Source organism: Entelurus aequoreus, linkage group LG06, assembly GCF_033978785.1.
Source record: "Entelurus aequoreus isolate RoL-2023_Sb linkage group LG06, RoL_Eaeq_v1.1, whole genome shotgun sequence".
In the NCBI taxonomy this organism is placed as follows: Eukaryota; Metazoa; Chordata; class Actinopteri; order Syngnathiformes; family Syngnathidae; genus Entelurus; species Entelurus aequoreus.
In genome coordinates this window covers 32,260,162-32,273,960 of record NC_084736.1, presented here as the reverse complement: position 1 = coordinate 32,273,960, position 13,799 = coordinate 32,260,162, and the positions used below count along the sequence as shown (strand labels likewise).

General features: G+C 39.3%; 1 protein-coding gene across 3 annotated transcripts in view; it reads left to right on the top strand.

Moving 5' to 3' along the window:
- The window catches only part of glyr1 (glyoxylate reductase 1 homolog (Arabidopsis)), a 55,656-nt gene that overhangs the window by 5,452 nt on the left and 36,405 nt on the right, over positions 1 to 13,799 (top strand). For all 3 annotated transcript variants that reach the window (XM_062050539.1, XM_062050541.1, XM_062050540.1), the window contains exons 2-5: positions 1,085 to 1,121; positions 1,189 to 1,268; positions 1,342 to 1,480; positions 5,679 to 5,789. In XM_062050539.1, the coding sequence (XP_061906523.1) occupies positions 1,085 to 1,121; positions 1,189 to 1,268; positions 1,342 to 1,480; positions 5,679 to 5,789 (367 nt within the window). The remainder of the gene's footprint in view (positions 1 to 1,084; positions 1,122 to 1,188; positions 1,269 to 1,341; positions 1,481 to 5,678; positions 5,790 to 13,799) is intronic.

Here is a 13,799-nt window from a genome sequence, read left to right as displayed (position 1 = left end):
AAGCGCCTCTTCCTGAGGGCGTTTCAGTGTTATATCTTCACTTTTATCGTTAGTTTTTAAGCCAAAATGCTTCCTTTCTCCCTTTTCTGTCTACACACTGTCTGCTTGTAAGTACTCCGTGTGTGTGCGCGCTTCAATAATAAACATCTCCGCAAAGTAGGCTTATTATTAACAATGAAACATTTTCATAATTTGAGCATAAAATCTGTTTACAAACTTCTAAATACATGTTTTTATGTAATTGGAGCCCTCTAATATTAAAATATCAGCCATATAGTAGGTTTGAGCATAATGGCTGAAAAGTGTGTCATGATATAAGGGTTTTATGTCGGTCGATATTGATAATAATCATTTTATGACCAATGGAAAATAAGGAGCAAGAGAGAAATACATTAAATGTAAACGTTTTTATTTCAAATGTAACATTCCTCTGATTATAATGCCCTCAGCTATCGAGGCAGAAAGGAGATGTCAACACAAGCATGGAAAACACTCAATCAGTATAAACAATATGGTAAAATCACATTGAACACTTAACAAGTTCTTAAAAATAAGGAATATGTAAGAAATGCTTCATAAAGTAAGAAAATAGTGCCTTAAAAATAAGGAATATGTAAGAAATGCTTCATAAAGTAAGAAAATAGTGCAAAGTGAAAATGTAAACGTAGAGAAACCTGATAACTATTTTCTGCAGGTCTGATGATAGGAAAAAACAATGCAGACTGCGGTTGGACTTTAGCCGCTAGCTAGCCATGTCTTAAAGCACCTCTTCCTGAGGGCGTTTCAGTGTTATATCTTCACTTTTATCGTTAGTTTTTAAGCCAAAAAGCTTCCATTCTCCCTTTTCTGTCTACACACTGTGTCTGCTTGTAAGTACTCCGTGTGTGTGCGCTGCCAAACGTGCTCCTCTGCTTGTAAAACCAGCAATGACACAACGTGACCGTTACTTTTTAGAGGCGGTATAGTACCGAATATGATTCATTAGTATCGCGGTACTATACTTGTACCGGTACCCCGTACAACCCACAAAATTAGAGAATGCTGCAAAAGCGAAGTTTGCCAACAAATTCTTATCTCATTTAAGGGGGAAACTCGGCCGCTATCCACCATGGCCCGGAAAGGTAAGTCATGAAGATGTTTATGAAACCAAATGCTACTGTACCTCCTGAACCTTTCTTTACATTACAGGTAGTGAGCCCTCCCAAGGATCTGAAAAAACCAAGAGGCAAAAAATGCCATTTTGTCAAATTCTTTGGAACAGAAGACCAGTGAGTAAAAGTGGAAGATTTGCTCTGGCAGGACTCTTCTTCTACATGGTATGAACAGCCTTTTCTCTCCTAGTGCCTGGATTAAAGTGGAACAGCTGAAACCCTACCATGCCCACAAAGAAGAGATGATCAAAATAAATAAAGGCAAGCGCTTTCAGCAGGCTGTCGACGCGGTGGAAGACTTCCTCAAAAAATCCAAGGGGAAAGAGCAGGTTTGTGAAGCAGTCAACATCCAAATCGTAATTTTTATTTATTCCGATTAGAACTGAAGGATTATGGCAAAAATAATAATCACGGTTATTTTGATTGATATTATTACACGATTATGTGACTCCATCTGCGGTAATACGTGAACGCGGAAATCATGACTTACTTTTTTGTTGAGTGATTATTGATTATGCATACTAGCATTGTGACAACCATGGTGCCATCCCAGATTTATTGTAGAAGTGCTTTTTTCTCACTCTTTCATCTGTTTCACCGTCACAAGATCTGATATTTGCACGCCCGTTGCGCGGCCCATTAATCGTTTTTTGTTTTTCCATTATTGTATTTTCCAAATTGTGAGAAGCTATAATCGAAATTAAAATCCAATGAATTGTGTAGCCCTAATTTTGATTCTAAATCTAATCAAACTTTTCAAGAGTTTATTTTAAAAAAAAGCATTTTTTAGATTAAAATTATTAAATAACTATTATTTATATTCCCATTGATAATGTTGGTGTTCTTAATTTATGATTTTTCTTTTTTTCAGTATTGTATTTAACAAGTATTTGTGTTTCTTCTCAATTGTTTTGTACATTTCTGTCCTAAATATTGTATATCTAGAATTGGATTGGAGTTGTGGTTGCTCTTTTATTTTATTAGATTTGTTAACTTTCTGTGATTTTTGTAAATCTAATTTTAAAAAGACATTTCAAAATCAAAGTTTTTTTTTCAGCCCAACACTGTGCTTATAAATCGCACGCCAGCAGAGCATTTGTAACATGTTTTGGTAAATGTTTTATCATTTACTGTATGTACCAAATTATACATTACAAGAATTGCGTTGAATCGATTCTGAATGGAATCGCCACCATGAGAATCGGATATAAATTGTGAGTTGGCCAAAGATTCCCACCTCTAGTAAACAATATTGTAATACAGCTGTCCCTGGTTTATGGCAAATAATAAACATCTCTACAAAGTAGGCTTATTATTAACAATGAAACATTTTCATAATTTGAGCATAAAATCTGTTTACAAACTTCTAAATACATGTTTTTATGCAATTGGAGCCCTCTAATTATGAAATAACAGCCATATACCGGTAGTAGGTTTGAGCATAATGGCTGAAAAGTGTGTCATGATATAATTGTTTTATGTCGGTCGATATTGATAATGATCATTTTATGACCAGTGCAAAATAAGGAGCAAGAGAAAAATACATTAAATGTAAACATTTGTATTTCAAATGTAACATTCCTCTGATTATAATTCTCTCAGCTATCAAGGCAGAAAGGAGATGTCAACACAAGCATGGAAAACACTCAATCAGTATAAACAACATGGTAAAATCACATTGAACACTTAACAATAAGTTCTTAAAAATAAGGAATATGTAAGAAATGCTTCATAAAGTGTAAGAAAATAGTGCAAAGTGTGAAAATGTAACCGTAGAGAAACCTGATAACTATTTTCTGCAGGTTTGATGATAGGAAATAACGGCTGTGTAACATAATTTGCCCAGTTATTATTTAACCATGGAAATGAATTTTTGTTATGCAGTAATTATCTAAATATTATGATTATATCAATAATTGACATTTTTTATGACCTACCTAGCAGGAGAATAATGTATTTTATTTTGAAATGTAACTTCCTGTGATTGTAATCCCTCAGCTATCAAGGCAGAAATGAAATGTCAACACAAGCATGGAAAACACTCCATGTCAACAAAAAAGTGAAATAACATTATACATTAAAAAAGCTCTTAAAAATAAGGAATATGTAAGAAAATAGTGCAAAGTGTGAAAATGTAAACATAGAAACCTGAGAACTATTTTCTGCAGGTTTAGTGCTCTAAAGGGTGAGCACAGCTAAGGTGGTGTAGTATTAGTGATTACGAGCCCCTTGGTCTGATTACGGTCCGTTTTAAAAAATCCCACAATCTGCATCACTCAGTTAGCGAATGCCTTTGTTCATGCAACCAACCTTGCTTCCCTACTTCCTGTTTCTTCCGACGAAGGAAAAATATATATATATTGAAATGTTTTATCAAACATATTGATTTGGTGTCTTATCGCGATTATATATTGATATTGTTTTATCACCCAGCCCTACCACAGAGCCACCTTTTCACTCGTTTCACCCAATATAGTAGCCTTGAGTGTGTTCGTCTGTAGATTACTGTACTTACCAGTAGCCAGGAGAATTCGCCAAGCGTCATTGCTATGGTCGTCGCCTCAGTTCTAGTGGTTAGAGAGCAGGATTGTGTCGATCTCTAGCTGTGGATAGCCACTGCTTCAACCATCAGTTGGGAAGCTGGTAATGTTCGCAATTGGGGCACTAGTCAATAAAGTTAAAGTACCAATGATTGTCTCACACACACACACACACACACACACACGAGGTGTGGCAAAATTAATCTGCATTTGACCCATCACCCTTGATCACCCCCTGAGAGGTGAGGGGAGCAGTGAGCAGCAGCGGTCGCCGTGCCCGGGAATCATTTTTGGTGATTTAACCCCCAATTTAAACCCATGATGCTGAGTGTCAAGCAGGGAGGTAATGGGTCCCATTTTTATAGTCTTTGGTATGACTCGGCCGGGGTTTGAACTCACAACCTACTGATCTCAGGGCGGACACTCTAACCACTAGGCCACTGAGTAGAGGTACCACCGTATACAGAGAACTCGGGCCATGAGATCTTGCAAGACTATACTGTGACGACATCGCCGGTTTAAGAGAGGAGCTGTCTCGCTGGCACAGGGCACTTGTATAGTATTTATTCAGGTTTATAAAGACAGCGACATAGTCACTGAATCATGTTGTCGACTTGGCGCCACTCCACAAGAGCGATGTTTTGTTATGGTTATGGTTTGCTTATTTCAAACTTGCATACAGTTACAATATGTTACATCGCTTATTTTGCAATTTCTCATTACATGTTTGAAAAGGAGTAAGATGAAGCGGAGCTCATGTAATCCTACCATGTCACTTTTCTCTGCGTTTTTGAAAATGGCTAACCAGCACAAGCCGCTAGTCCTCTAGGCAATATGGACCGCATGTCCGCATGCTGAGAGCCACCAAACAGAATGTGAGACACCAGCCACAAGTACATGGAAATCATTTATTTAATCTGATTGTCATTCGGATTAGAATGTTACTGTCCATGGACCCTGAAAAATGATCCGATTGTGATGTGCATTTTCATGATTTACACCTTCAATCGAAATACTTTATTTTGACATGCGCAGCACATACTGTAAAACGAAGAAGAAGAAGCAGTGACTTCTGCTGTAAACAAACATGGCTCTGCTAGTCCAACGTTGCCACAGTATTAATTTATCATTTTTACTTTTTGTTCGCTACTTTTGTTTTACCTCTCGTTTTGAAATGGAGCTGTTCCGTGCCCTCCATGTTCTGATAGGTGGGAATTTCCGCGTGTCTGCATGTTACGACATTCTGTGTACGTCTCTGAGGCTAGCAGTTAGCACTTGGAGTAGCTGTACGGTCGTTGCATCGAAACATGACACTCCACACCATACTTTTGTTAGTTTCGTCAACAGTATATAACGCTACTTCTGTAGATGTTGAATGGGGGGAGACAGCAGCAAGATAATTGTTTCATTCTAAGACTATTGAATTTAGTCCCCGCTTCACCAAAGTATAGCGGACTGAAGACATGCGTAGTAAGTATAATTTCAACCCGAATTTCGGGAGAAGTATTTTCATACGCTCCATTTCGAATGACTGTCATAAACCACCCGTCTCGATCGGAATGAAATTTTCATCCGAGCGTGTGTGATCGGGTCAGAATATTCCGAATGGCGTGTTTACATGAAGCATTTTCATTCCAGTTAGGCTTTTAATCTGATTAATTCTGTCCGTGGGCTCATAGGTACTGTTGGCTTTTACATAATTTCAGAAACATGGCTAAACTTCGGAATCCCGGACTCGGCCATTGAGCTACAAAAGCTAACATGATTCCGTAGGGACACACGTGTAATGTGTTGAAAATGTAGACATTTAAGCCAGTTCAATGAGATTTACCGGAATTGTGTCCCATTCTTCACTAACATGGAAAGGTGTTTGCTTAATAATCATGTCCTCTTTTGTGTCATGCCATCAAAACACAAACCAAACCTATTGAAATATGTAAAAACTGTTTTGTTGAAACTTGTATGTGACCCGCAAACTATTTTACAGAACTCTGAGGGTAAGGGAGAGTCGAAAGGAAAGAAGACCCCAAACAAGCCACTGAAGATACTGGATGAAGATGACGAGGATCTCAGTGCCTTGAGAGATCCCTCTGAGAAGGTAAGACACAAAAACATATCTGCTGTCAATTATTCATCAGTGAGGAAAAAGTCCACCTCTTCAAATGTTGTACTTTAATCAACTGAACAGTTATGGCAGCCACTGAGAAAAGATCTCTAGAAATGTGCGGTGTAGTAGTCGGGGAATATTGTGACCGCCTTGGATTTATTTGTCAGCCTTCTTGTATTTCATGTTCTAACTACACTTGACATAGTGTTACACGGTCAGTAGGTCTCGGCAAAGTGAAGAAGTTTGTCCAAAATGTTGCTGGGGCTTTAACAAATGGGAGATTTCTTGCCCGAGTTCCACTTTGCCACTTTTACTTGCAATATTTTGCTTTCATGCACTCAAACCAATGTCAGCTAATATTAATCACTTTTTTTTTTGCTCATTAATAAAATATACTTAAAATACGGTCACATGTTTAAAAAGCCATCACAGCATTGAATGTCTTACATTTTGGGTTGTACAACGTATATCTTACATTTTCCACAAATGGGGAGCGCAAGTTATTTAGCATTGTTTCTCATTGACACAATTATTCAAACATGCTTAAATATATATCACCAAAATCTTAGAAGTGGGACTGAAGGTTAGGGGTGGACGTTGTCAAAGAAAAGATCAAATTTATTGTTAACACCACCGCAGCATGAACAGAAAAATGGCTGCGGTCGTGGCATAACCGCAAGTAATCCCTAAATACGCCAAAGACATGAATAACTTGCTGAGTTTGCAAAGCAGACCTTGCTTTTCATGGCAGTACGTCTGTGATGAGGGGGCATTTTTGAAGTGGAGGCCTGTCGTACATCTGGAGGACGCTGTAAGATAGTTAGCTTGTTGCGCAGCTAACTAACAGAAAGGCGGAGTTGTGTGAAAATAGCTTTAGCTATAATTTTAGCCAAAGTCTACCAGATAAACTTTGTCTAAATACCTGTGTGCATCTTTCTGAACACATCATCCCAAAATGCTCTTTTTGTTTTGAGGAGCTTTGGTGTTTGTTGTTATTGCTGCTATTTATATAGGGGCTGTCTCAACCTTATGGTTGCTGGTTCAGTCCTCTATTTCAGTGATTCTCAAACTGTGATACGGGCGCCATCTAGTTGTACGCCAAATAATCACTTGATTAAAATAGTGTTTTATTGTCCGGTATTCAGTGTTACTGTTCAAACTGTGTGTAATGTTACGGTGGCCAAAAATAATAAATATACTTGTTAAATAAAACCTCTGCCTTGTTTTTAATGAACACTTAAGCCTACTACACTACTGTATTTTATTGTTTGTAATTATGGTCATACTTGGCTAGCCAATTGTTTTCAGAGGTGGCACTTGGTGAAAAATCATGACCATGTCTTGGGCCAGATATCGAACCCCCAGTTGGTCCTGACGCTGCAGTGTCAAAGTGATTTGACACCCCTTAAAGATAAAAAAGATCTATACAAGTGGAAACCTGTTTATTTTGACTGGCCTTTGTTTACATAAAAATATATATTTTGTTTTTGATTTCTTAATTCCATTTTGAATAAAATACTTCTGAAAACAAAAAAAATGTAGTATATCGAGGGGCGGCGTGGCGAAGTTGGTAGAGTGGCTGTGCCAGCAATTGGAGTGTTGCTGGTTACTGGGGTTCAATTCCCACCTTCTACCTTCCTAGTCACGTCCGTTGTGTCCTTGGGCAAGACACTTCACCCTTTGCCTCTGATGGCTGCTGGTTAGCGCCTTGCATGGCAGCTCCCGCCATCAGTGTGTGAATGTGTGTATGAATGGGTAAATGTGGAAATACTGTCAAAGCGCTTTGAGTACCTTGAAGGTAGAAAAGCGCTATACAAGTATAACCCATTTATCATTTTTATCATTTATCATTGCATCCAAATAAACTCCGACATTGGAGCTCGATAGAGTACCAACTTAAAATCTTCGTCTTGAATAAAATAAAAATGTGCATTGAGAGGTTTCTATAGTTTGAGCAAGTGAATAAACCGGCTTTTTCACTGGTTTTACACTGTGCTTCTCTGTCCTCATACATGGTATCTCGTCTAACTTGATTCCACCACAATAAGCTGCTTTTAAGCGGGGGTTAATGTTGGTTATGTTCTTGTTCGTCTCAAACAACCGTGCTACAAAAGTTCTGACTGACCTTTTCACTACCATATGGACGACAAATGTCATACCAAAGGACTGGTCGAAGCATCTCATTGTAAAACTTCCCAAGAAAGGCCATCTCCAGAACTGACAATTGGCGTGGTATCACCTTAGTGTCCATTCCAAGCAAGATCTTTTTGTAGAAACCTCCTAAATCGAATTGAAAGAGCTATTGATACCAAGCTGAGGCAGGAACAAGCAGGATTCAGGAAAGGTAAAGGATGTATTGACCAGGGGCCGTACTTATCAAGCTTCTTAGAATTACTCCTAAGAAGTCTGCTAAGAGTTGACTTAAGAGTAAATAAATTCTTCGCTGAAAGCTGCACTTAAAAGTTAGTTATCAAGCGTCTTACTCACACTTTCAGCAAAGTGTAGGACTGACTCTTAAGTGTCACACTCAGAGCTGAATTACGACATTACTATGTGCCGTAAACGGAATTTTAGGTGACGTAATTTCTGTGTCCATAGAAATGACCAATCACGGAAGGGAATCCGTTGTCTAAGAATAAAGAAATATCTTGGAAATATTTAAGTGGACAATGGGAGTGTATATTTTGACAATAAACTACAAAATAATACAAAACAAACTAGTCCCCGCCGGCACTCACGCTACCGCTCCCTCTCTTCTATCGCCCACACACTCACTGACGTCACTCACCTCACGGCCACACACATACGCTACTGTCATAACATTTTCTTTCCAATTCATTAATTAGGCAACTAATTTGAAACTGGTGTGGGTGGCTCTATATATACTAGCCCACTGCAGACACATGCAGAAATCAACAAGGAATCGAAAAGTATTAAATCTGTGACAAAAATAATATCCGCTCTGTCTAAACGATACCGTTTGATCAGCTGCTCGTCATCAAAAAAAAACAAACATTGTTCCGTTCCCTGAACGTTTGCGCACGTCTCTCTCGCCTCAGTGCCATCCCCTGCTGGCAACTCCTAACCACTTAAGACACCTCTGAAGGTCTCTTAAATATCGTGGAGAGTAGGAGTGATTCTTAGACTTAAGAACGTTGATAAAAAGCTTTTATTCTTAAGTTTGAGAGTAGGACTAAATTTCGCAAATTCTCAGGACTTAAGTGTGAAATGGCACTCTCAGAAGCTTGATAAGTACGGCCCCAGATCTTTACTCTACGTGACGACATTGAGCAGTGTCTAGAGTGGAATGTGCCTTTGTATATCAACTTCACGATCTTATGGAATGCCGCCACTAATTGTCTCAATAAGACTGGTCTATGATAACTTTGAACCCAGCATCATCTTGAATAAATCCCTCTGAGTGTTCTTTAGTGAAGTGCATCCTTTCACCAATCCTATTCCTTCTCACCATCGACTGGATCATGAGGAAGACATCAGAGAAACTAAGTGCTCTTTTCTCACATTTATAATATCTAGACGTTGCTAATGAACTAGATGTAATCTCATCAAAACATGCTCATATGCAGGAGAAGACTGAAAAATTTGCCAACCAAACAGGTCTTCACATCAACACAACCAACACTCAAGTGATGTGTAACGCCAACAAAGCTACACCAGTAAATATAGATTCAAACTTGTTGATGATTTTACCTACTTGACCAGTCTAATCAGTAAGGATAACGGGGCCCAAAGCACAACTCCGTCCCATCTGGAAGTCCCAAGTGTACAGTGAGAAACCCAAGATCCGCCTGTACAAAAGCAATGTGATATCTGTGAGACGAATTGAGTCCTTCCACAATAAATGTCTTCGAAGGATCTGCTGCATTTTCTGGCCCAACAAGATTTCAAATAGAGAGCTCTACAAAAGGACATACTGCCAAAGTGTTGTCAAATAGATCAAGTGCAGACGAATCCGATGGCTTGGTCATGTACTCAAGATGGATCAGGATCGTCTTGCGAAAACAGCCTTGAGATGGACACCAACTGAAAAAAAGCCAGGAAGACCAAGAACTACTTGGTGCAGAACTGTGTAAGCAGAGCTTGCGACAATGGATCTGACGTGGGACCAAGCACAATACACAGCCAAGGACAGGAACAGATGGAGAGAACTCACTGTGGCCTTATGTCCCAAACGGGACGAAAAGGATTTCGTTAGTCGTCTCGTAAAGGGTTGCATTTCCCCCACGCTGCTGAATGTTTCGGTTTCAGATGCTGGAATAAGTTTGTTGTGCTGCTGCCTTTTTCAAACAAACTTTGCAATGTAAAGTCATTTGTTCCAAACCTGTTGCCACAAAACTACTCACGACACTTTTCTTTTCTTTGCAACAAACGTCTCGCTGTTGTTTGGGTTAGCATAAGGTTTGTTGTGCTATGTGTGTGAATCTCCCTAAAGAAATAAGGCGGAGGGCAGAAGCTGCAGAAGCTCCTAGTGTCATAAAATATACCTGAGCAAGAAAAGAAAAACATACTTTTTAAATAGAACTCAAATTTATTGATGAAATCTATTTATTGCACAGACCTAATGACGTTTGGTAACTTTTAATATATAACATAATCCACAGTCTAAATAAAGATTAAACGTCTTTTAATGCGACCGCCCCATAAAGCAGATAAGAAATTATAAATACACTGGCAGATTTGCAAGTAGGACACAGCAACCTTCCAGAACAAATAGTTCCTAGAACATATTCATAACAGTGGCCGATATTCAAGCACGAGTGTCCGAGATGAAAAGCTGGAAATCATCAGGAAATTACATGATTCACGGCAACTGGCTTTTAAGAAGCTAACGACACTGCATCCTGGCAGCTCAAAGGAACCAGCTGATAACATCAGTGGCATACCCAGAGAGCCTAACCTGAGGTCCAACAGTCATGAAGGACCCTGAAAAGGGAACAGTACCATCAAACAACGGACCTACTGTGTGGCCTGCTTCAGCCGCACATGGGAGCTCCTATCAGGCATCACAGCAACCAAAGGGAGTAGGCATATGGATCAATACAGAGTACAACTCGGCCAGGAACGACCAATGTCACCGAGCAGTGACTAAGTTTGTGGTCAAAAGCTTACAACAATTTGCCATATAGATGCTCCTTTTTTAGGTAGGTGTATGTTAAGTTGTATGTAGTCAGCGAAAAGTTGCTTGTTTTTCCTCTTAACATTTTCACTCATACAGGTGCAATTCATAAAATTAGAATATCGTGTAAAAGTTAATTTCTCAGCAATTCAACTTCAAATGTGTAACTAATAAGCTATATAACCTCATTACATGCAAAGTGAGATATGTCGAGCCTATATTATAATTTTGAAAACCACACATTCTCTGAGGTTTTAAATTCAAGGTTGTCATAAGCTCCATGCCATAATCATCAACATTATATCAAAAGAAAGCTTAAAATATAATGTTGCATGTTATGAGCCTGTCATTTTAGTTTCACCTTGTAAATTTAAACAAACCTTTTGTACTGTATTTTTTCTAGGAAGATGACAAAGATTTTTAAAAGTTTCAAAAATGTTCCAAAATGTAACATTCTTGGGTAATTTCCACATGTTTTCTTTTGTTAAATTCTACAGAATTTTTAATATATTTACTTTCAAGAGGTTTTCTATGCTATGTGCCTTTTAAGACCTCTCATGTGGCTTTGTAAGGTCATGTTAGCTCTAAACTAAACAAGAATCCACCTTTTTGTTATCTTCTATTCCAAATAAGAATCAATAAGAGAACCGAATTATTAAGCATAATTGAAAATGGAATTGGAACCGGAAAAATCTTATCAATTCCCATCCCCACCTACAACTTAATGCCACACAGTTGGAACCTGGAGTTCCTGGAACTGTATAACGGGGCTCTAAGAACCCTATAAAGAAAACTCTGGAGGCCAACTCCAAGTCGACTGCACAGATGAGCATCAAATGTGGTTATTCCAATGAGATGCTTTATTCCTGCTGCTGTTGTGCAAAGATCTGAACAAGCTTGGTCAGATCATCACTGTACAGCCCTTACCTTTGGGCTGGTACCGAGGGCGACTGTGTTGACCAGTTTGACGCGTGTAAATGATAGAATGTCCAGTACTGTAGAACTGTGTTTGGATATGACAATCCGTTTATTCCAGCTATCTAAATTAAATCAAATGTAAGTTATATAACATAAAATATGCTAACCTTAATGGCACATTGTCACAGCAATGTCACGGCAAGACACGACACGTCACGTTACGAACACGAACACGACCACGGTCGAAAACTGTTTGTCCTCCAATCGCCCTCCTGTGCTCACACCTGAACCCAATTTAAAGGAGGCTACCATGGTAACCGCACCATGGTAACAGTCCCCTCCCTGTCAACACTTCCTGGTTCTTAACAGGAAGTGGGCGGAGCAATCTGCCGCAAAGGAAATTCATCATGCTGAACCCAACAATCAGAGAAAATAAAAACAAAAACAATATAAACAAATAAGGAATTTTGGCTCCAACAATCACTAAGAGTGGCTTTGAGTTTTTGTTCCGAAATGGAACAACCACCAGCTACTACCTCCACGTATGATATCAAGCTGTATGCCAAAAACGAGGAAGACCTCAATTCCCAGATTTATCTCACAAGGATATACAGCAACGACATCTGGATGTACTTTGGAACAGATTAGTGTGTGACTATCTCGATGAGGGAAGATGATCACAACTGAAGAAACTACCTGAGGCCAACTTAACAGATGTATCCTTGTGTTCAGTATTCACCACTTAGTTTTTCTACATTTTGTCTCAAGGGAGACGCTCAGGACGAAACGTGAACGCACCCCCGGTCACACATGCCCAAAAGTCCAGTGAACCCAAGCATTCAGGCAGATGTACCATGACTGGACCAACAAAACTGCTAGCTCTGTTAGTATTGGCACATCAAACAGTTCTCAGTCACATTTCGAAATCCCTGGACCAAGATCAAAATCAGTATACATCGATTCTTAGTTCCTCGCCACTGAAAGGGCCCAGACCAAAAGTACCCTGAGGGAAATGGCCCCAGAGCTCCATTTAGCGCCGGCAGTTGTGGTCTAGCCACCCAGCCCCTTAAGTAGGGAACAGCGAAACATGCAGAACTCTGTGATACTCTGCTGGTATAATATGCAAGCCACTGATATCAGGCAAGTTGTAGAGTGGCAAAACCAGTTAACAGGCACATCTGTACCAAATATGGACTGGAGGTCCCAGAGTCAAGTTGGCACACACCACCGAAGGTAGTTGACAACAACCAGGCCAAGATCCTGTGGTACTTCCTGATCCATACTGACAAACTGGTGGTGGCCAACCAGCCTGACAAGTTTGTGGACAAACAATGGAAGACAGTGTGGGTGATAGGTGTAGTAATCGTGTGATATTGTGTGAATCGAGTGATAGCAATGTCTGGAAAAAGGAAAACCAACATCTGGAGAAATAGTTCATTCATCTGTTTCATTTGTATTGAAGATGATATATAATCAATACAAAGTGTTTTATGTTTTCATTTTTGGGTGTCTGGAACAGATTGATTTATTTTCTTTTGGGGAAATCATATGAATATGTATGAGCTTGCATTAAAAAAACACAAGATAAAGTGCCCAGAAGCACTTCGATATTGAATGAAACAAACTACTGCAGTCGCCTGGTGTTACCTTATCTGATGGCGTTAGGGGATGACTAGAAAAGTTTCACGAGATTCACCAACAATAATGCAAAAAACAGCAATTGGGACGATGCATAACACACACAACCCTCTGTTGCTATAGCACATCAGCATCCATCCATCCTTTTCTACCACTTATCCCCTCTCTGGGTCGCGCGGGGGCTGGAACCTATCCCAGTAGAGTTAAATTATGGCACTGATTGGCTCTTGCTACATCGGGTTATTGGCTCAATTTACAAAAAAAAAAGGTATATGGACAGGGTAGAAGTATAGTGTTATTTATCCAGA